The sequence below is a fragment of the Toxotes jaculatrix genome, chromosome 2 (genome assembly GCF_017976425.1).
Source record: "Toxotes jaculatrix isolate fToxJac2 chromosome 2, fToxJac2.pri, whole genome shotgun sequence".
Lineage (NCBI taxonomy): Eukaryota > Metazoa > Chordata > Actinopteri > Toxotidae > Toxotes > Toxotes jaculatrix.
This window is the reverse complement of record NC_054395.1, coordinates 20,714,856-20,736,308: the sequence shown is the minus strand read 5'-3', so window position 1 is coordinate 20,736,308 and position 21,453 is coordinate 20,714,856. Positions and strand designations below refer to the sequence as shown.

At 44.5% G+C, this 21,453-nt stretch overlaps 1 protein-coding gene across 4 annotated transcripts in view; it reads right to left on the bottom strand.

Moving 5' to 3' along the window:
* The window catches only part of zbtb46 (zinc finger and BTB domain containing 46), a 55,983-nt gene that overhangs the window by 11,410 nt on the left and 23,120 nt on the right, over positions 1 to 21,453 (bottom strand). For all 4 annotated transcript variants that reach the window (XM_041055744.1, XM_041055754.1, XM_041055773.1 and 1 more), the window contains exon 4: positions 743 to 1,024. In XM_041055744.1, coding sequence (XP_040911678.1) covers positions 743 to 1,024 — 282 coding nt within the window. The remainder of the gene's footprint in view (positions 1 to 742; positions 1,025 to 21,453) is intronic.

Below are 21,453 nucleotides of genomic sequence, written 5' to 3'. Positions count from 1 at the left end.
CACAGTCATTCATAATCACAAAAAAAGTGACATTTTTATGGTAAACAAAATCCTTGAATACAGCTTTAAGTTTTTAACGGTTCATTGTAATCCGTTTTATTTCACATGACATGACATTTTTCTATTGTAAGGTGATGTTTTCAGAGGTCCAATTTTAAGAAAATCCTCCTTGTTCTGAAGGCGCTTTTAACAGCTCTCAGAGTTTTGCAGTTGAGTGGAGCAAAGCTCTTCATCACTTTTGGTGCTGAAATTCAGTAAGCAACTAATATCTGAACAGTTGCTGCAGTTCTGTTGTGTTATTTTGCTGCTGTGAAACAGCCGTAGACCCACTGATACGCACAAAGAAACTGTCACATAAAACCAAACAAATTTTCTCACGACAGCGAGAGCGATCCCAGCAAAATGTTCTCTCACTGAGTCACCGCTGACTATTCATCACTGGCATTGCCACACAAACTCGTTACACACTCAAGTGGCACCACACACGCATACATGCATTCAGAGTTATCCAAATACAGTGGCTGATGAGGGAAAATACTCTGCAGCAGAGGACACTCATGTTAAAAGCGGTCAAGCCTGTATGTTTTAAGTCTCACAGGTGACCGTATGAGCGGACACTCAAAAATACACTAGTAGATTTGTGTATACTTGAGTTGTAAGTTGTGATGAGATGTGTGGCTGGTTGGGTGTTAAGTGTGTGTAACGATCAGTGTGAGCACAGTGTTAGTAAATAGTGACTTACACGACAGGGAGTGTCCTCCTTTGGGCAGGTACTCATAGAGCAAGGGGTTATCATCTCCCATCATCTCAGCCCGCAGTGACAGCAGGCTGTTCTTACTCATCAGCGCCGCCTTCAGATTGGCTACAGATGAGATCGTTCCACCCCCGGCTCCTCCCCCGGCCTCCTCTGATTCGTTGGGACCCATGAAGCCCGGCTCTGCGGTGAGAGCCTCTTCCTGTTTGAGGAAGAAGTCGAGGCGTTCGCCGCGGCTGTCTGAGCTGTTGGGTTCGGTAACGTCTGCCCCTGAATAGAAATGAAGTAACAGAAGATGGGTGAGGCTCTCCTGTCCATCTGCGGTGATCTACAATGTAATAGTTTTGAAAACAACCAGACTAAAGCAGAGAAATTTTAAATTCATACTGTTTTTACTTAATTTGAGGGATACTTTGAGGGATATTTGTGAAACCTTTTCAAAGGGGATGGAAAGGGATGGTGGTCAAAGGACAAAAACCCTAACATCATACTTGAAAAGTTGTCACTTTGTTGATTTAAGGGTGATAACAGCTTGAGTGAAAATCAATAAAAAAAAAAAAAACAAACAAAAAAAAACCCACCATATCAAACCAATTCTTTCAAACCTCTCAGCCGAGTCATAGTTTACACCCAGTGTTTTCAGTAGCGACTACCAACACGTCACCGCTCTGATTCATCTCTCTCTCTCCTCGACTCCCTAACATACCTCATCATCACCAGTCAACAAAAATACAGGGAGATCATAAAGAGACAGTGAGAGAGAGAGAGAGAGAGAGAGAGAGAGAGAGAGAGAGGCAGACACAGACGTGGTGTGTGTTATGTTATGTGTGCGTGCGTTATGTGTGCGTGTGTGTTTAGCCGTCAGTGTCGTTGAAAGCGGAGTGTGTAGAAAAGCTGTCAGCAGTAGACATGTCGCTGGAGGTTCCACTGTAGATCTACAAGACTGTCAGACCACACTGCTGACGACGGCTCCGCTCAACGCTAACACAGACATGCACACACACACACGGGCAAACGCAGACACACAAACACACTTTCGTTGCCTCCTAATTGACATTTAACTGATGACAGGTTGCTTTCTCTAATAAAGACTTTGACAAAAATACACACCACACACATCAACTGACTTAGAGACGCTGAAAGAATGGTTTGTCTACACCTAAAACAAACACACACACACACACACAGAATTCTGAGCACTAATACAGACTTGCGAGTTGCCTTAAGGGGGGTGTGTGCATAATTATGCGTGACTGTTCTGGACAGAAACCTTCTGACATCCTAATATATAAGTCTACGGTTCCACAGAGCCCATGCAATGACAGCTGAATTCACACTTAAAGCTAATGGGGAATAAACAAAGTGAAGACAGAACCAGGGGTGATGCGGGGGCACAAAGAACAGAAACGGATGGAAAAGCAAAGGAGAAAGAAAGAGTGAGAAAATAAAATAGGAGCAAGAGAACAAAATTGCACTATTGTCCATTTTAACTACAGTCAGGTAGCGCTAAGTGTTTCCTGTGCAGCCCAGTGCTTGTCTGCTGCAGGGGAAGTCAAGGTGACAGAGACAGTAGTTTGCCTCCACGTCTGGAATACCGATGGGTATACAGCCTCTTCACAGCCTACTGGGTCAATGTTGACCACTCTGTCTCTCTCACCCTCTCTCTCTCTCTCTTTCACACACACACACACACTGTCAGTCATTTTTCATGCTTGGTATAGATAAATGATCACAGATCGGATGGATGGATACACGCTCTGTATTCACAATTGCACATACACACGTAGATCTGAAAGGTGTAGAGATACGAGTGAGATATTGAGGACGCGGGGAAGGAGATGGGGCGCGACAGATAAGAGTGACATACATACGAAGTAATCAGCAGCCATCAAACTACTAGCAGACGCAGAGGAAGATATAAAAAGAGGAGATAAAGTAGGAGAAATGAAGAAAGAAGAGAGGAGACAAGGACAGGGTAGAAAGAGAACGAAAGAGAAAAGAAAAAAGGCAGGGGAGTGTAAAAGCGGGGGTGTTGAGCTGTGGAGGAAGCACAGTAGATACACACAAAAAAACACATGCATGCATCCACGCACACCCCCACTCCACCCGCGCGCGCACGCACACACACACGCATGCATGCATGCACACACACACACACGCACACACACACACACACATACACATACACACACATACAAACAAAGTTAATTAAGGAGGGAGTGTAGGGGTTGGCGCAAGGGGCATAAGGTGCAGGAATTCATTAGAGCTCTGCCCCCTCCTTCAGTGGGCAGCCCAGCAGCCACAGGAGTCAATCAATAACATAGATCTGCTGTTGGCCAACAACAAACACACACACACACACATGCACAAACACACACACAGAAGTACACGTACATGGAGAAAGGAGAGGCAGACAAATGGAAGGAGAGGAAGCGAAGGAGAGAGAGAAGAGAGGGTCACCTCTGACCCCCATCTCCCTCCACTCATCTGTTCATTGGACGAGTGAATGACCCCTGACCACTTTTCCCAGCATCCCCTGGACACGTGCATCTACAGATGGAACATGTCCGCCCTCCTCACAGTCATACAGTAACAATGCTTCAGTCACACGCTGCAGATTAAATGGCAGAGTTATGGAAATGTGATTGCTTCACGATTTCCTGATGTTTTTTTTTCCCATGCAAAAAATAGGTGAATTAATAGATATGTTTTACACAGCAGTAAAGGACTCTCCCTGTCCTGCTGACAAACTCCGTTGTGCAACATACAGTATCCTGCTTTCTGAGGATTTAGCCACATTTCCGAGACTAAGCGTGAGATATTAGAAATTAGTATTCAGCTGACCACAAACAGGCTTCCGCACCAAATAATCGGAATATAGTACATAATCCTCCTTCACTTATGTAAGCTTTATCTGCCCTGCGTAGATGGTGTATTACTTAAACCTCATCCTGTTCCAACAGATAAAATCATTTACCACACCAGAAACAGTTGCACCTAATCCCATGCACGCAGCTTATGGATTTCATCATACGTGTGCTGGGTTTCACTGAGGATTTGTAGACACACATATTGTAGTGTCTTTCAGTGGCAATAGGTTTATCTGGAGTTTTAGAGACACTGCGGTTACATCATTCCTTTGTGCACATATGCTGAGTGTTAACGTACTGGCTGTCATGAGACAACCTATGAATTTCAATGGCACAGGATATGCCTTTGAACTGCATGGTCAAATACAAAAAAACAATAGCATTTTCCTCATTTTTTTTTCCCTCTCCTTTCTTTTGCCTTTACAGTGCAGCGGTCTCTGTACATTGAAGGGAATTTTCATTTTCCCCTTCATAAAAGAGTCCGAATAATTTAGATTTCTGCTTTCTGAAGAGATCCTCCGTTTAATTTGGTTGCCATGGTAGCCGGGCACCCTTGGCTTCAACATTTATGCTAAATCAAACCCCCTTTTAAAAGGAGAGACAAATATGTGGAAATGGTGGTTCTCTTTGTTCATGTGCGAGTTTGTGTGTGTGTGTGTGTGTGTGTGTGTGTGTGTGTGTGTGTGTGTGTGTGTGTGTGTGTGTGCGAGCAATGCTGCAAGCTATGTGGGGGCTTGAGTGGGAAAAAGCAAAGGCGGAATAAGACTTGCCTTGGAATAAAAGATGTGTGTGTTGAACTATACTTCAAATGTGTTGTGAGGGATACTGCATTTATCATCCATTGAGAGAGTTACAGCTAATGGATAGAAGATACAGTTTTATGTGCTGTGGTTGGAGACTGCACTGTATATCTGAGTGAAGTGTGTGTGTGTGTTTCACAAGGGGAGTCGTGTTATTAGAGAGTGCGCTTTGACGCAGTAAAAAGGAGGAGAGAGAAGGTCTGAAAAGGGAGGGAAGGGCCAGCTGACCCTGTTTGACCTCTGATCTTCTGTTCTGATTGTGCTCAAGGAGTGTGTCCACGTGTGTGTGCGTGTGTTTGTGTGTGTGTGTGTGTGTGTGCATGTGTGCGTGTAGGTGTGTGTGTGTGTGTTTCAACACATGCCTCCTTCGCCTCCAAATGAACCCAAACACTCTGTTGTGTGAGGGAGTTGCCATTTTCCAAAAATATAGGTTTCTGATAGATAAAGGATGAATAAAAATAAGTTGATTCACATCCACTATTTGCACACGCGCGCATGACCTGGCTGTTGGTGGACGCACTCCTTCAACACCTCCTGTCACACACACACACACACACACACACACACAAAACACACCACGCCTTCAAATCAACAGAGACAGTAGCCAAACACAATGGAGAGAAAAAGTCCAGGGTGGTTAAGCAACGAGTTACTGAGGCTTGTCGACCACAAGAGAGCTGTCAAGAAGAAAGTAGGGCTTGTGTGCATGTTTGAGTATGGGAGTGCAAACAAAGACTCTCTCACTGTGTATCTTTGTGTGTATATATGTGTGTGTGTGTGTGTGTGTGACAGAGAAAGACTCAGAAAGAAGCCTTGCCCCAAGTCGGCCTGGTTAATGGCTCGGCCAGCCTGAGGTTGAAAAGGACAAGGCATTACAAGAGCCGTGTTGTCACAAGACCCCGCTGCTTGCCGCATTGTCTACGCAACATTACAACGACATGCTTCCCGACGTGAAAACGAAAGCCTGTCCTCCACCTTTTCTTAACAAACAGCTCCATACACCGTACGTGTGATTAGTGCGTGTTTGTCCTCGAGTGGACAAAGAGGGGAGGGAAGGTAGAACTTGCTTCCTCAGCATGCCAGAGTTTGAGAGGGTAAAAAAGTAATTTCAGCCGAGAAGGGGGAGTGAGGCACTAAAACAGCTCAAGAATTCAGAGGCAATTTAAAAAGCAGTGTGGGAGAGGGGAATGAAAAAAATGCTGGGTTAAAAAGGAGGGAGGATGGAAAGTAAAAGAGGTTGTTATTCTCTCTCTCTCTCTCTCTCTCTCTCTCTCTGTCTTCCTCTCCCTTACTTGCTCTCTCTCTGTTGTTTTTAGGGACTAGCCGGGCCACAACCTCCAGGAGAGATAGGGAAGGGTGGGTGGTGGTGATGGTGGTGGTGGGGTGTGTGTGGATAGGGAGGGCAAGCATAAATCAAGCAGAGCCTGAAGGCTTTAGAGGAGGGAGGGACAGAGGGAAGAGAGTGGTAAAGGACAGGGAAGAGAGAGAGAAAGAGAGAGATGATGGTGCTGGTGGTGATGGTGGTACTGCTGGGGGCTCAGAGAAAAAGAGAGAGTGTGGGTGGAGGGGAGGAGAGGAGAGAAGAGAAGAGGAGCACAGCGATTGCAAGAGTGGTGGGGTGAGAGGTGGACGGTGGGGTGATGGAGTGTGGGTGGTTGGGTGAGTGAAGGGGGAGCGAGGAGAGGTGAGGGGGAAGTTACAGAGGCTGTGGGAGGGAGGGTGGGTAGTGCCGATGGGGGTGAGCAAGTGAGTGTGTGAGAGTACGTCTACAGTATGCCAGCTAAATTCGAAAATGCATCTTTTTCTCTACATTTTGGCCCTCTGTCCACAACAAGACGGCAAAGAGACATGTCTGCAAGATGCAATTAAACATATATACAGCGGGGGCAGCATATCAAGATGTGAAGCTTGTTGCCTCTGCAGCTTCTTCTACCGTTATATCTCATTAATCTCATTATAGTAACCTCTATGTGTCACGGTGAAAGAAGAAGTTCATAACGTAGATATTACTGTGTCGGCCAATACCGATTTGGCTTGGTCACACCAGAAAGTGGCACAGTGAAATTCTGTAGCCGATGAACTAGCCCAGCTAGCACTAGTCAGTCACAGTATCTCTTCAAGTTTCTCCTTTGTGCTGAACTGTTTACTCCCCCTGGCATTTTCTTCTCAAGACTGTACACCATTTCGTTCAATAAAGAGTCACTGAAGGGTGAAGAAAAGCTCTCTGCGTAAGCGAGCTTGCTACCTTTTAGTTAGCAAGTGGATTTGCTTGGTTGCTAATGGGAAAATAAGTTGACAGTTTAGTCAAAAGATGTATTTCTACCATTGACCCCTGTCTTACAGCTGTCTGCAAACTCTTGTGGAGCAGTTTACTCTAACGGAGGAGGTTAAACAAAAGTGGATGGTGCAACAAAGCTATGCTAAGACAGCTTCCTCCTTATTAAGACTCCTCAGTTTCTTTGTTCGGTCAAAGGGCAGCGCTGTCAAGATGGCTTGCTAGTTTTTGTCAATCTGAGCGTCACAGTTCACCACGTACACACAAAGTAAGCAAGAAATGAATGCATTCATTCAGTTGTCTGAGAACAGAAACATATAAATTAGTGACTTGTGCTTTATTGAAACAGTATAGATGATCATGGAGAGCAAGAGGTGACAGAACGTGTCTATCCTACTCTTTAACATCTGTTGGCAGTGATGTACAGTTTTGTTGTTTTCTGTCTAAAAGAGGACAACACAGAAGAGATTTATCCATTTTCCTATTGTTGACATGTTTTGGTGTGGACGGAGATCTCCTTGAAAATAACATGAAATGCTAGTTTGGTCGGAGGTCATTTTCAAACATATCTTAGTTTTCGAAATTAGCCGCCATGGTGTGGACGCACTCAGAGCGAGCAAGTGAATGAGTGAAGGAAGGGAGGGAGAGAGGGAGCGGGTGAGTGCGTGGGGGATGGAGGATTGCAGGGCTCAAGGTAATCTGGGGAGTTAATGCAGCTTAGAGGGACTGCGAGGAGTGGGAGGGAGGTAGAGAGAGAGAGGGAGAGAGGGGGAGTGATGGCAGAGGGAGAGAGAATATAAAAATAATAGGGTCAGCAGGGAAAGAGAGGGAGAGAGGAATAAATGAAGATGTATCAGAAACAAAAGCCGAAGCAACTGAGGGGGGAGAGAGAAAGAGAGAGAGTACAGGGAGTGTAAAAGCTGGAGAGATAGGAGAGTGGAGGGGGAGAGAGCGAGCCGAGTGAGTGTGTGAGATAAAGAGTGGGCTAATGAAAGGTAGGGTGAGGCTGAGTGAGTTGGCGGGTAGGAGGGAAGTCGACAGAGAGAGAGAGAGAGAGAGAGAGAGAGAGAGAGAGAGAGAGAGAGCGGGGGAGAGGTCTGCATGGGGAAAGAATGCTGGGTGGGGAAGGAAGGCAGACACGCAGGGCTTTGTGCTAAAAGCAAAGAGAGAGCGATGGAGAGATTGAGAGAGAGAGAGAGAGAGAGGTTATGTCTTGGCTTTATGCACAGGGGAGGAACTGGTGAGCGGGCACGAGCCCAAAAGCCCTGTCCAGCTCGGTCCAGGGTCGTGTTTGAAGGGTGAGGTGGGAGAGAGAGAGGTTGAAAGGAGGGATAATGGAAAGTGGAGGAGGAAAACGACAAGGACTCTGGGTGGGGATGCTGTACAGAGCCTGTGGGTTATTGGTGTGTGGGTTAACACACTCTTCGACTCACACTGACCAGCTCAGAGGCTCAGAGGCAACTACCTAGCCAGAATTAGTTCTTTACTGGTCCCTGGAAATGAATTTAAGACGAGTTTAACAAGCAAACATAGCTGGCAAATTCAAAATATTTCCAGCTGAACATTCTGGAGCGTATTATGAAACTATAAATGAGACAAGTCACATGTTAAGACACATTAAATTCAAATGTGTTCAGTAAAGCAGACAATGGCGGACACTATTCACTATTTACACTATTCCCGCAAAAAAATCCATCTTCTGCCCAAACTGGGCAATGTAAATTTTGTCAAGACGATGATGCCCATGTAGGAAACAAGTCGATCTGTACCAAAGACAGGTTGGGATTATCATCCCAGGCTGTCCAGAAATAACCAACAAAGGTGACTTGTTCAGACAGAGTTTTTGCTGTATGTTAGTGTGTTAGTGTGCAACGTCAAGAAACCTAACAATGCACAGCAAAACAGAAGACCTCTAAAAATTCCAGTGTCCTCAGATATTTAGTAGTTTGATTATTTCACTTTTTCAGACTTTTGTTAAGATGAACAAAGGCTCACCGATGACCGACCGCTCAACAGCCCCCATCATGCCTGACAAGCATACAAAAAAAAAAAAAAAAAAAAACCCAGCACATGAAGACGTACACTATAATCATACAATACAGTCACAACAGGCGAGCAGAAAGCAGATGACCGGTACAAGAGGTTCTTCCACAAACAGTCACAGTGTCACTGTGCTCTGTTCACAGAGGGACACTCCACTGAGCAGTGAGCAGGGGGTGTTACGTGTTCTCTGGAGAGCATTAGCGTTGTTGTCGGGCTGCCCAGTGACCAGAGAGGCTATTGCCCCTCTCCCCTCTCTCTCTCTGCTCATCTCTCCCATCTCATAACATTAAGACTGTGCCTCTCTGTGCTTGTATCCTTGGCAACCTGCCTCCAACAATGGAGAGAGCTCTGGCCTCAGCATGGGAGGAGTACGGTGCCATGGAGAGGAAAAGCAAGGGCGAGGGAGATGGAGAGAGATGGAAAACTGGCAGAGAGGCTGGCCAGAAAGAGAGAGTGAAGGAACGAGTCGCAGTGTTTGCGTGCACAGATGTGTAGGTCAAGATGAGGGAATGGAGCAAAGGGTTAAACAGAGGAAGGAAGTGAGACAAATGAGACGTGGATGAGGGAGCCAAACCTGTGCAAGCTGCGGTTTGGCTTAGTGTTAATGGATCAGTGGTGATCTGTGTCACTCCTGAGCTGATAAAAGTTGGACAGATCTCAAGACCAAGGCAGGACGGATCTGGACCTTGAAGCTCACACCTCTCCGTGAGCCTCTCCGCAGTCCAAAGCCTGTGTGAAGATGCCACTGAAATAGAAGACGACCTCGTTTGATGCAGATTTAATTCCATAATAAGTTCTAGCGCTGAAGCCAACATGGAGCTGATGATGCACACTGATCATGTAAATCCAAATTTGATTTTATTAGCTTTTATTTTCAATTGATTTAAAACTTTGCAAATCGCTGTAACCGATTAATATGTTCCATGACCTCAGGGCTCATGAAAATCTTTTCAAACACAGTGGGAATTGTAGATACTGGTGATGGAGATTTAAAAGCAATATTTGTCTGCAAATGCAAAAATTTGGGAAACCACACTATTCTGCTGGGAAATATCATGTGTGACAAGAGAGACAAAATTGCCACAGCATGGTCCCTCTATGATATAAGAGGTAAGAACACTAGTAATCACACTGTATGAACAGAGGGGGAAACCACAGAGAGGGATGCATGCGTACTACCCTAGCCCTGGTGCTTATTCAGGGCTACAAACGTGTCATTTCCTCTTTCCCCAGAGAGGAGCATAGAGCGCGGAAAGGGCTCGAAATGGAGCAAGGGGTCAGTCAAATAGTGCAGGCGCGTGAATACACATGCACAAATACAGTACACGCAGTCTTACTTGCGCACATGCATGTACACACACAGGGAGAGTCAGTGCCCTAAGCAGAACTGCTGATATCTCACCCCTCTTCACAAAACTGCTCCTCTCCCTGCTTCTCTCTCCCTCTCTGACTCTCTCATTAAGAAGCCATTAGAGAGAAGGGCAGCGTGAGACCACATGACCTCTTACTAACCCCTGTAACATACCCCTGAAAGGGAGGGAGAAACACAGGGAAGGAGGAGGGGGAGAGAAAGGGGCAAAAGATATAAACAGAGTCAGATAGCACAAAGGGAGGGAGAGAAAAGAGAGTGATAAGAGGATGAAAGGACGAGATGGGGTAAAAGGGGAAAGTTGAGAGTATATGTTAGAGTTCAAGCAGTGATCGAAAAACTAAAAAAAAAAAAAAAAAAACAGGCATAGAGGGACAGATGAGCAGAAAAAATATCTGAAATTCTGTTCTTGAATTTTATTTTTCCTAAAATATGAAATATCTGGCTGCACAATGAGTACAATTTAATATTTCCATTGAGGTTTCTGGTGGTTTTTTTTCAAGCAAGTGACAGATCACCACACAAGCATCATGGCAGTGATACGAGACATGTTTTGAGCATGATCTGCACGGCAAAAAAGGTGACATTATCTCACTGTACAGGCAGATCTTTTTCACTTGCTCTAATATAACATTTTACAACTCACCACTGGATGATTCAAAGTGCTGTTTGCAGTGTGCTCAGTGGCGGGATGGAGAGGACGAAAACATGGCAGATAGAGGAGGTATGTATGAGTCAGAATGGAAGAGAGAGGTAGAGAGGCGTGTGATAAGTATGCAGTGACTTTAGGAGAAGGGGATAATTTGGGAGTGGAGGGGAAGACGGCTAGGCTGCTTCCTTAGTCGGACACAGGAATGTAGAGCGGGCGGATCCCAGTGCGTGTGTGTTTCTATGTGCATGTGTGTGTTTGTGCCAGACAGGAATCCCTAACCCCCACAGACTCCGGCTCCACTTTATCAAGGTCTGAACAGAGGGGTATGGAGGGAGAGAGGGGTCTGGGTGTCCCGCGCTATCAAATCCACCTCTAACCCCCATCGCACCCTTTCTCCTCTCCTGTAAAACACACACACACACACACACACACACACACACACACACACACACACACACACACACACACACACATCTACACACACTAAACCTTGAAGCTGGATGTCTCTGAGGCCGGAGGAACTATGGGAAGGCCAAACAGTCTAACCACGAAAAGAAAAAAAAAAAAACCAAACCTGCCAGGGTCACAGACAATTACACAATATACACATGCAAACACACACTCTGTCTCTCTACCTCTCTGTCTGCCTCACATGCTTTCCCACACACACACACACACACACTCACACACGCTCTGAGAACAAACTCTGAAATCCTCTTTTACTTTTCTGAACCGCCATCACCTTCCACCACTGAAGGAGTCTCTCACCCACTCCGAATTCACGAGGGCCCCTTAAAGTTTTTTTCACTCAGGTCAGGTGTAGTCTCAACTGGGGAATTAGTGTTAATAAAAAAAAAAAAAAAACCTACGGGTACCCCTGTTGTGGGAGGTCCCATCAGAAACAAGCCCATGACCCATTTTAGATTCAGAGATACGGACTTACAAGGAAGAGGGGTGGGGGGGGGTGGGAGGAGGGGGGTGAAGACAGATAGAGAGAGTGGAAAGGAGATCAAGATAAAGTTATATTCTTTGCATGCTGCTGGAGTATATGAGGGTAGTGAGGAGGAAAGAATTGCAAGAGGAGTGGTGGAAGGTGGAAACAATAAGGAGTACGGGCAGGCAGGTGATCCTGGACAAAGGGGTTAGGGGAGAGTGGGGTAACAAAGGAGAGTTTGACCTGCTTTTATAAAGCTAACCTCGTGTTCAGAGACAAAGGACAGAGGATATACAGAAGAAAGCTAAAGACCTGAAGTCAAATTCCCAGCTAGCTGCTGTTTCACTATCTTCTATCACTCAATGCATTCACTCTTCACTTCTTTCATCTGTCTTTCTGTGAAACATGTTCCTGAGGTTAAGCTAAATGACTATATTACACAACAGTTGCTTTTAACTACACCTCCCATGATGTTTTTCAGCTTGGCAACGTGTGTATTTAAAGTTATCTAACAGTTTCTCCCTTATTATTCCTAGTCCTTGTATTTGCCTCTTTCAAAGCCCCTGGGATCGTCTTTACACTTGCATGAACTGATTTTTTTTGGCCACGTTTGAGCACTCAACACAACACAACACTGATATATATATTGTCAACTTTTGAGCTGGTGAACTTACTAGCAAAGAGTTGCCTATTTACACACCCAGCAGACATGGAGCAACATTAGCATTCATTTGGAGTTGTGTTCAAGGCGAACTGACCAATGTAAGTCCAATATTCACTTTCCTTTTAGCAATGTTTGTGGTATACACTTACTCCTGGGGGGAATATCTGGCTCTGTAGCAGCTTAATGCACCGCTATGTTCACCAGCTAGTTGCTAACTTTGCCTGTCTACCATTGATACAGGGCAAGAGTGGGTGTTTAGAGTTTTTTACACTTACAACAGCTGATGTTTTTAGTGAAACATAAGAGCAGTGAGAGTGAACAGTACAGTTGCAGCCCGGAAAACCCAACACTGAGCTGAAAGATGCTAAAAAGCTCAGCACCCCACAGAGCTGAGGGGAACTGCAGAGTCAGGTGGTAAACTATGAGTGACCACTATCACACTGTCGAAAAAAAAAACAAAACAAACAAAAAAACCCCAACAACTGAGTATAGCTGGTTTAAACAAGATAAGAAGGTGTGCAACTGTAATAGCCATGTCTGGCCTAGTCTGTGAAGTCGGTGACCTGTAACCCACGAAGGTCTTGCTACTAAAAACATAAAAAGTTAATTGACATTGATCTAGCATTGTATTAAAAAAAAAAAAAAAAACTCCCCAAAAAGTGTGAATCACATGACATACTGCTGGGCAAAGTTATGCTGCAGGGCTGGGTTTTTTTTTTTTTTTTTTTTTAGTAATTTGCATTGTTGCAAATGATGTAGATTTCTTACTTTTGGAACAGAACCTGGGAGTTCCAGTTTTACACGACAAACAAACCAGACGCAGATCCTACCGATGAGGAGGAAGTTTAACCCACAGCCCTGCCTTTATTGGAGCCCATATACTCAATGTGAAACAACACACACGCATACTATTCACAAGAAGCAATTGTAGCTCCAGTGTATGTGATGAGTGAAAACAGAAGTGACAGTGTGAACTGACTGGATGGAAAGGAAGGTCCAAACAGACAGAGGGAAGGAGGGATAGAGGAGAGAAGGAGGGGACAAATAGTTGTGAAGGACAGATAGTGGCTTCCAGGACTGTCTTCAACGCCTCTATAACTATCAAACCAAAAAAGAACCACACACACACACACACACACACACACTCTTGTATGTACACAGCCCAAGCCATAATTGTCCCCTGTGGTGATTTTGGCCTCTCCCTCCTAGTTTCTCATTGCTGTTGGCCAACTCTTCTGTATCTTTAACACTTTCTTTTTTTTACTCTTTTCAAAAGGAGGAGGGGGGTTGTCACAAGAGAGGGAGAAAGGGATGAAGGAGAAAGAGAGGTCTAAAGGAAGGAGGGGTGTGACGGCGGAAAGGGGGAATGAAGGGAAGGAGGGAAAAGGAGAGAATGAATGTATAAGAGGAAGGGAGACTTTGCCCTCCAGCGGGAACACTCCCACGATTGTGTGTACGTGTGTGTGTGTGTGTGTGTGTGCGTGCGTGTGTGAGCTGTGCCTCGGCCAAACCGACACACCCACAGGCTGTAGACCTCTATATCCTGTTCGGGTTGTCCGTTTGTCCAAACATCATGAACCCACCCTCCTCTCCCCCTCCTATTCCTCCTCCTCCTCCTCGCTCCCCTTTTCTAACTGGTCTGACGCTGATGGGGGTATAGAGGCCGCAGAGGGAGTGGGTACGGTAAATAGAACAAAGCCACCTTTCTAAAATAAACAGACTGGGAAAGAGGAACTTCAGGTTGACTGGAAATGAGAAAGAAAGAGAGCACAGATCCAGCCACGAACCTACTGTGAAGTACTTTTTTTTTGAAAGGTTAAACTCTTCACGAAAGGTACTGTTTCTGCTTCTCCTTGTCAGTCAGTCTGCCACTGTATATGTCTGCCTCTCTTTTTCTCACATACAAACGCATACACTTTACTAGTCTCAATATTCCGGATGCTTGCGCTCGACTAACTCTTGGTGAATGCTGGGTACAGTGTGACACATAAGCCACAGTGAGCAGTGCTGCCAGGCACACACACGGCTACAGGGCCCATTACTGGCTATCAGATCACTGCAGGAGAGAGGAGAGAGGCATCCTAGCTCACATCACATTGCATCTCCATCTCATATCTCCTAAAGAGGAGCCTTGTCACGGATCTCCCAATGAAGAGGAGGAGGCCTAGCTCATACGTGAGGTTCATTGTGGTTTTTTTTTTTTTTTTCAGATTTTCCATGAAAAATACCATAATTTCTTAAATAAGGCAGATCATTTAAAAACTATTTTTAGAAGGTTTCAGGCTCCCAGGCACCCAAATTTGTCACATTTCCTGCTGAAGGAGGACCCTGATCACTGCAGTTTACAGTAACCTGAGATCAGAGGTTAGCCATTTTTTTGGCTTTTGACCCCTTTGAATAAAGCTATGACTCCCCATCACAGGTTACATATGTTCGACAGGTCATGACCAGTTTAATCATAGAGTGATTCTTCCTTCACAGACATCCAATATCCAATATCCAATAATTCACAAACCAAAAGGGAAAAGTCTGAGAAAATGAACATAATTTTGCATGTCCTTTCCTGTTAATTATCTCGGGACCCCTCTAACTTATCCTGGCCCCTTTGGGGCAATCATGACCCGTGAGGAGAGAGTTGAAGGAGAGGCTCAGACTGAGAGATGCTACATGAGGCAAAGAGAGGTAGCAGAGAGGGGGGAGAGCACAGGTGTCTCGGTTCTATCTGAGGGAGGCACCACACCCCTGGCTTTGACAATGCTTACAGTAACAGAAAGTGAAGACCTAGTGGGGAAAAACTGAAATGTGCTGCTGATTATGCACCCACTTACTACTCAAACCCTCTGTGGAACTTAAAAAAAATAAGAACTTATCAAGGGTTAGAATTAGAATTAATGGTATTTTAAAAATTAGTTTTGACCTGGATTTGGGTAGCGTTGATTTTTTTCATAGTCGTCCAAAAATTTAATTTTGGAAGAAGTAAGCAGGTAAGCAAAGGCAAGTGGTCCAAAGTCCCTCAGGTATCACCTTCTTTTAAAGATAGATGAGTTAGAGAGGATAATGAGTGTGCCTGAATCTATGGGTCAAAGTGTGTGAGTGTGTGTGTTTAAGCTACAAAGTGAACCTCAACCATTAATATATCTATGTATAGTACATTTGGGGTATGTGATGGAGTTTGAAGTGTGTCTCTATGTGGGGGTACTGCTCTGAATGTTCAACCACAGAAACCTCCTGACCCACCCACCCACCCCTGTGCCGTGCCAACAGGACATCCTGTCAGGATGCATTCTGGGTAGTTTAATTCTTAGACCTGAGCGATCAATGCTAAGAGATATGTGTGTGTGTGTGTGTGTGTAGACAGAGTTTAACAACATACATTTGATTGGATGAGTGAAACACAGGATTGGATTTTACTGTAAACATATTTTATAGGACATTTACAGGTGTTATGCATGTGTTTATATACTTGTGTGCAAGTTAGTGGGTGAGCGTGGACAGTATGTGTGTGGCCATGGCTGACTAAAGCACACACATGGGCCCAACCCAGGTGCACTCAGGGTGGGATAGCTAATCTTTAACCCCCCCCCCCCCCCAACACATATACATGCTCCTCCTCCTCCCCACCCAGCAATCTTTCTCTGGCCTGTTCCAGGGGCAGGAGGTGGAGAGGTGGGGGGTGCTGACGTTTTGGAAAAAAGCCATGGTCAGGAGTGGGGAGGGGGCAGCTTCCTGTCCAAAATGGCTCTTTTAAAGCCAGAGAATTATAAATAGAGCAGGTGTCAGTATTGAGAACTGAGAGAGAGGGAGTGCTGCGAGAGAAAAAGACAGACAGCAAGAGTGTGAAAAATTGTGTGAATGTGTGTGTGTGTGTGTGTGGTGTGATGGTGTGGTGGAGTAGGAGAAGGGGCTTTTAGCTGGTGGACTGCCCATAATGTCCAGCAGGATGTGAGGTCATATGACAAAGATGGTTGGTGGGCGGTGAGAAATGATTGGTTTCCACGGTGATAATGGAACTTTTTTTTTTTTTTAATTTAGTGGGGACTGAACAGGAGGTTGACATGAGAGGGAAAGACAGAAAGAGGAAATAAGGGGGGACAGAACAGTATTTTAATCTTCCATCACAACTCTCAGAACAAAAAAAAGCATTCAACCCCTCTTGCTAACATACAACTGAGGAATGAGAGGGGGAAATTAGTGTGTGTGGCAGAAGGGGACAAAAAGGGGAAGGGGAGGATGGAGGGAGTAGGGGAAACTGAGGGAGGTGGGGTGAGTAAGGCTACAAAAGTCAATAGGGTGGGAGGAAAGGGCTGAAATCATCTGTGCAGTCATAGGACAAAGAGGCAGAGCAAACAGGGGGTGGGGGAGACAGAGCGAGACACAGAGAGAGGCCTGGAGTACAAAGACAGAACTGATAATAGACTGACTGTGGAAAAAGTGAGAAAGATGAACCAGGAGCCACAAAAGAGAAAGACATGGACAGAGTGGAGAGACAGGGGGGGAGAGGCCTCAACATGATGTAGTTATCTAACCCATAGCATGTCAAGCACCAAGCCATGAAGAAAGGGGTTAAAAATTAAGTCCACACAGTCTGAAATATTAAATCTATTTTGGTTTTTAATGAAGGAGGAGTGAATTAGGGAGGAAATATGAGAGTAGATTATTAAACCAAGAGCGAGGAGAAGGGAGAGAAAAAGTGGAGAGGTGTGCGAGGGGTGAGGGGGTTGAAATCTGTTCACGGTGTTTTAAATATTAAACCTATTTCAAGTTTAATGAAGTGCAAATACTATGGGGAGAGTCTTAACTGGAATACAGAGAGGAAGGGGGCGAAAGGGGGATCCGATTCATTATTTCAAGTGTTCACCTTTAGACTGCCGAGACTTGGGGAGAGGAGCGAAGAGAGAGAGAGGGAAAAAAAAGAGAGAAAGTTTATGCGGAAGTGCAAACCAGAGGGCAATCTTGAGAGTGCCTGTCTGCGGGCCCCAGGTGAGTCCAAGAGGCTCTGGAGCTCCAGAGGATGGAGGTCTGAACTCAAACAAGCCAAAACATGCAGCGCTAACTGCAGCGCTCCAGAGCTCGCAGGAATAAACAGGACAGGGTTCTACGGAAAAATGATTTCACTTTTTTAGTACGTCTCTGTGGGCATGTGTGTGTGAGAGTGTGCGTCTCTGAGCACTTGTGTATTAGTGGTTGAGGAGGGAAACTCTGAGGCCACAGAGCAGAGAGGAAGAGAGTGAGATAAAGATGTTGGATTTCAAAAAAGATTCTCGATGTAATCAATGTGTAACAGCTAGAGGGAAATGGAAAGAACAGCCCACGTGTGATTGAACTGTTCACGTCTTCATAATCAGATGCTCTAAGCTGTGTGTTTGCGTGTGAGTGTGTGTACATCACACCGGCCATGTACCGGATTGCCAAAATCCCCCAAGCTGCCACTAAAGGTCACCGTGTGTGTGTGTGTGTGTGTGTGTGTGTGTGTGTGTGTGTGTGTGTGTGTGTGTGTGTGTGTGTGTGTGTAGGTTTTTTTTTTTTTTTTTTAATACCAGCAAAAAAATAAAACATTTAAAAAAAACAAACAAAAAATATTTCCAGTGCTGTTATTATGTGGGATAAAGATCAAGTTGGTATTTGCCCCAAGTATAAAGGAAGTAGGAAAGAAATCAATCGCTAACTCGTGTTTTCACCAGCTCAGGCTTCTTCTCAATCTGAGAGTGTACAGCTGGCAAATTCTGCCTCCAAAATGACACGTTTTAAAGAGGTCACACCTACTTTAACAAAATAAATAATAGTTTTGAATGTAAAGAAAATGCTGAAAAAGTTACATAGCCTGGAAACCAGACCAATCAGCGAGCTGATGTTGGCTCTCTTTCACAGATAGGTCTGGCCTCTTTCCAGTCAGACAGATTTCCAATCCCTCCTGAGACGATCAGGCCATCAATAACCAAGATGTGGAGAGGTCTGTTGGATCCACTATCGCAACAATATTAAACAAACTGGACGGTGTATTTTAGACATATCGATGCTAAACCATCACAGCTCTTCTCTGTACGCTGTAGTCTGTTTACACTTTTCTGCTGCTCTCTGCAGGCCTATCTAACCTAACGCGTCCAGAGGCATTTCCGTCTGCAACCACTGATAACACCCCTCAGAAATCAAAAATGAACTAAGAGGTTCATCTCAAATTTCTGACTCTTAAGTTTTACATGATTGAGAGCCCCCCCCCCCAAAAAATTGATTTAAATTCCAACAAAAAAAACAGAAAAGTCTCCCATCCTCACATCTGAGACACTGGAACAAGCAAATGTGTGAAATTTGATGTGACTTGATAAAGGATAAATCAATATATCAATAAAAATTGTTGACGATTAATTTTCTATCAATTGACTTACCATTTCAGAACTGCATACATTACAAGCAGAGAATCTGACGTGACGTATCAAAGACAAACATACTGAATTATTTAAAAAAGCTTGACTACAATTTTCTAAACACACTGCCTTTGATTTGAAGATGCTTTTTAATCCAGGTCTGGAAGAAGCAGCGGGGGCCAGACTAAAAATAATTTTAGGTAATTATTTGAAGGTTTACGACATAAGCAGGCTGGAGGAGTAGAGACTATTTAAAACTCTCCTCCTCAAAATTGTCACTTCTAATAAAGTATTATACAGAAAAATATACACACATGATGAGATCACTGGAATGCAGTGCTGATTTCTTTTTCCTCAATCAAATGTAAGATATCAAATATTTGTGTCAGCAGACAAGGTGAGCGTAAAGATAGAGGGAGATCAAGCGCCAGCGAGAATGAGAAATGGAAGTTGAGCGCATAGTGGCCTCAATAATGACATCAAGTGAACACAGCAGATGTTTGCAAGGGAAGGGGATCTAAAGAAAACAAATCCTAATTCCTGCAGCTGTTTATGTCAACACACGAGCACACGGCATTTCCATACAAACACTTAGAAACGGCTCTGCGCTAATACACTGAGCCTTTACACAGTCATATATTATCCTTATATTACAGAATAATCCAGCGAAATCCTCAGTCAGCCATCCTCTCTGTCGTACGTAACATAAGCATTTCTAACGGTAAAGCATGGACACTGGTAACAGATGAGTGAGAGAGAGGTTGAGAGAGTGTGTGTCTAGGAAATTCTCATCAATAAGGAATGAAGCAATTAAGCTAATCTCAGACTGAAGGTGCCCTTTCTCCTTTATTCCTACCATAGCCCTTCGTGGAAACCAAAAACTGGAATGGACAACAGCCTCATCACACAGTAACGGCTTCTAAACTTGGATGGTAGAAATAACCCTAAACCATTGACCTTTGATTTGGAGGGAAAAACCCACAATCACAGTAATACTGTCATGTTTTGTATAAAATTCGTTCTAAAGTTAAATATTATTTGATGCATTAACGAGTGTTTTCTCATTCGACAGAAGTCTTCTGATATGTGTCAAGCAGGAACCAAACTTTATCACACCTGATCAATAGCTCTATGCTTATGTATTGCCTACATTGAAATACTATGAAAGGGTGTAAATAGAAACCTTAAATAGAAATGTACATCGCTTTCTAATTCCTTTGCTCTTCCATATGCCTGCACATCTGATTTGGATCTTCTTCTGTAGGTGACAAAATCCTGGACTTAAGGAGACTTAAGACTTAAGTAGACAAACTCTCGTAAGCCCATAGAGATCCTGTGTATTTTTGACCCTCACTTGGTCAAAGAAGGAAAAAAAAAAAAAAACAAGGAAAACTAATTCCTCACTTCCTCACAGGTTTTTCATTGTAAAAACGAGAACTACCAAAACCAAAATATCACATTGCCCTCTCCCAGACCAATTATGACCTCACCAAACCTGTTCAGCAAACCCTCCCCCCCAAACCGTCGCAAAACACACAGAAACCAACTCCTGCAAACTGACTCAACACACAATAGTGAAACATATCCTGTCATACACTATCACTCCTAAACGTCACGTCAGCCCACTGGTAACATGATCTTCCACTGTTAAATGGCAAGGTCAGCCCTCTGAAGGAGACCCAAATAGTTGATAATCTCATGATACAAAGACACACATTTCCTCCTTCCCCTAATCTTCTCCACTGTGAGCACCCAGTGAAACCCAGTAGAATGTGGGCATAAATGGTGTTTTTTTTGGCTAGCACCAAGGTGAGTCCGCACCAGCAGCAACACTAGACTTCCTCTAACCTTTAGGTGAGAAAACACCTCTCTCAGTAATGGCCGCTTCGCCACAGCCAGACTTAAACCCTACCTTCTACCACAGTCCAGAAGCGCACAAAATGGCCAACAGGCTTAATAGAGCCATTTATTTTGTGGGTGTATGTGGTTATGCACGTGTGTGACTCAAGACAAGATGTACTCGGGCACCGTAATAAGGCCTGACTGCAGGTCACAAAATCAAAACTTGGAGCTACACAGACAAACCCTCATAAGCCTGTATGGATGCTCTGTCCTCTCTGCGTCTTCTTTTTTTGTCTCTTTTTCTTTTCTCTCTCTCATTCCCCCCTAATCTACCACTCTCCCTCGCTTTTCCCTCCTCTCGCCCTCTCCAGAAGGTCCTTCCCTAAACCCCAGAGAGACGGGGGGGAGGAGCCTGGGATGGCGAGGACGCGCTGGTAATCCGTGCAGTGACCCAGGTCAATTCAATTATCCTGTTTTCTTTCGCTGCGTGACGCGTGTGCCCATTTCACAGCCAACTCCCTTAATGCGCCCAGGATTAGCTTCTCTTACTTTTAATGATCTACCTATCGACGCCTTGGGCCCCACAGCACACACACAGACACACACATACACACACGTGCGCACAGGTAAGTGTTTTTTATGTATTAGTTTTAGTGTAAAAGAATTCACTAAACAATTCTGCAAGGCTGAGGATCAAGAGAGGCTTTCTTAAAATAAATATGTGTTCCTGAGTTTATTTGAGAATGCATTTGCTTGGGAGTGTCTGTTAGATAAACTGCAGTAAGAAGAGGATTGCATTATCCATCTGCATTTACCCAGGCTTTACCTCACACCTCCAAGATTTGAGATAATCATCTTGGACCTAACACGTTAGCATAGAAGCTCGCT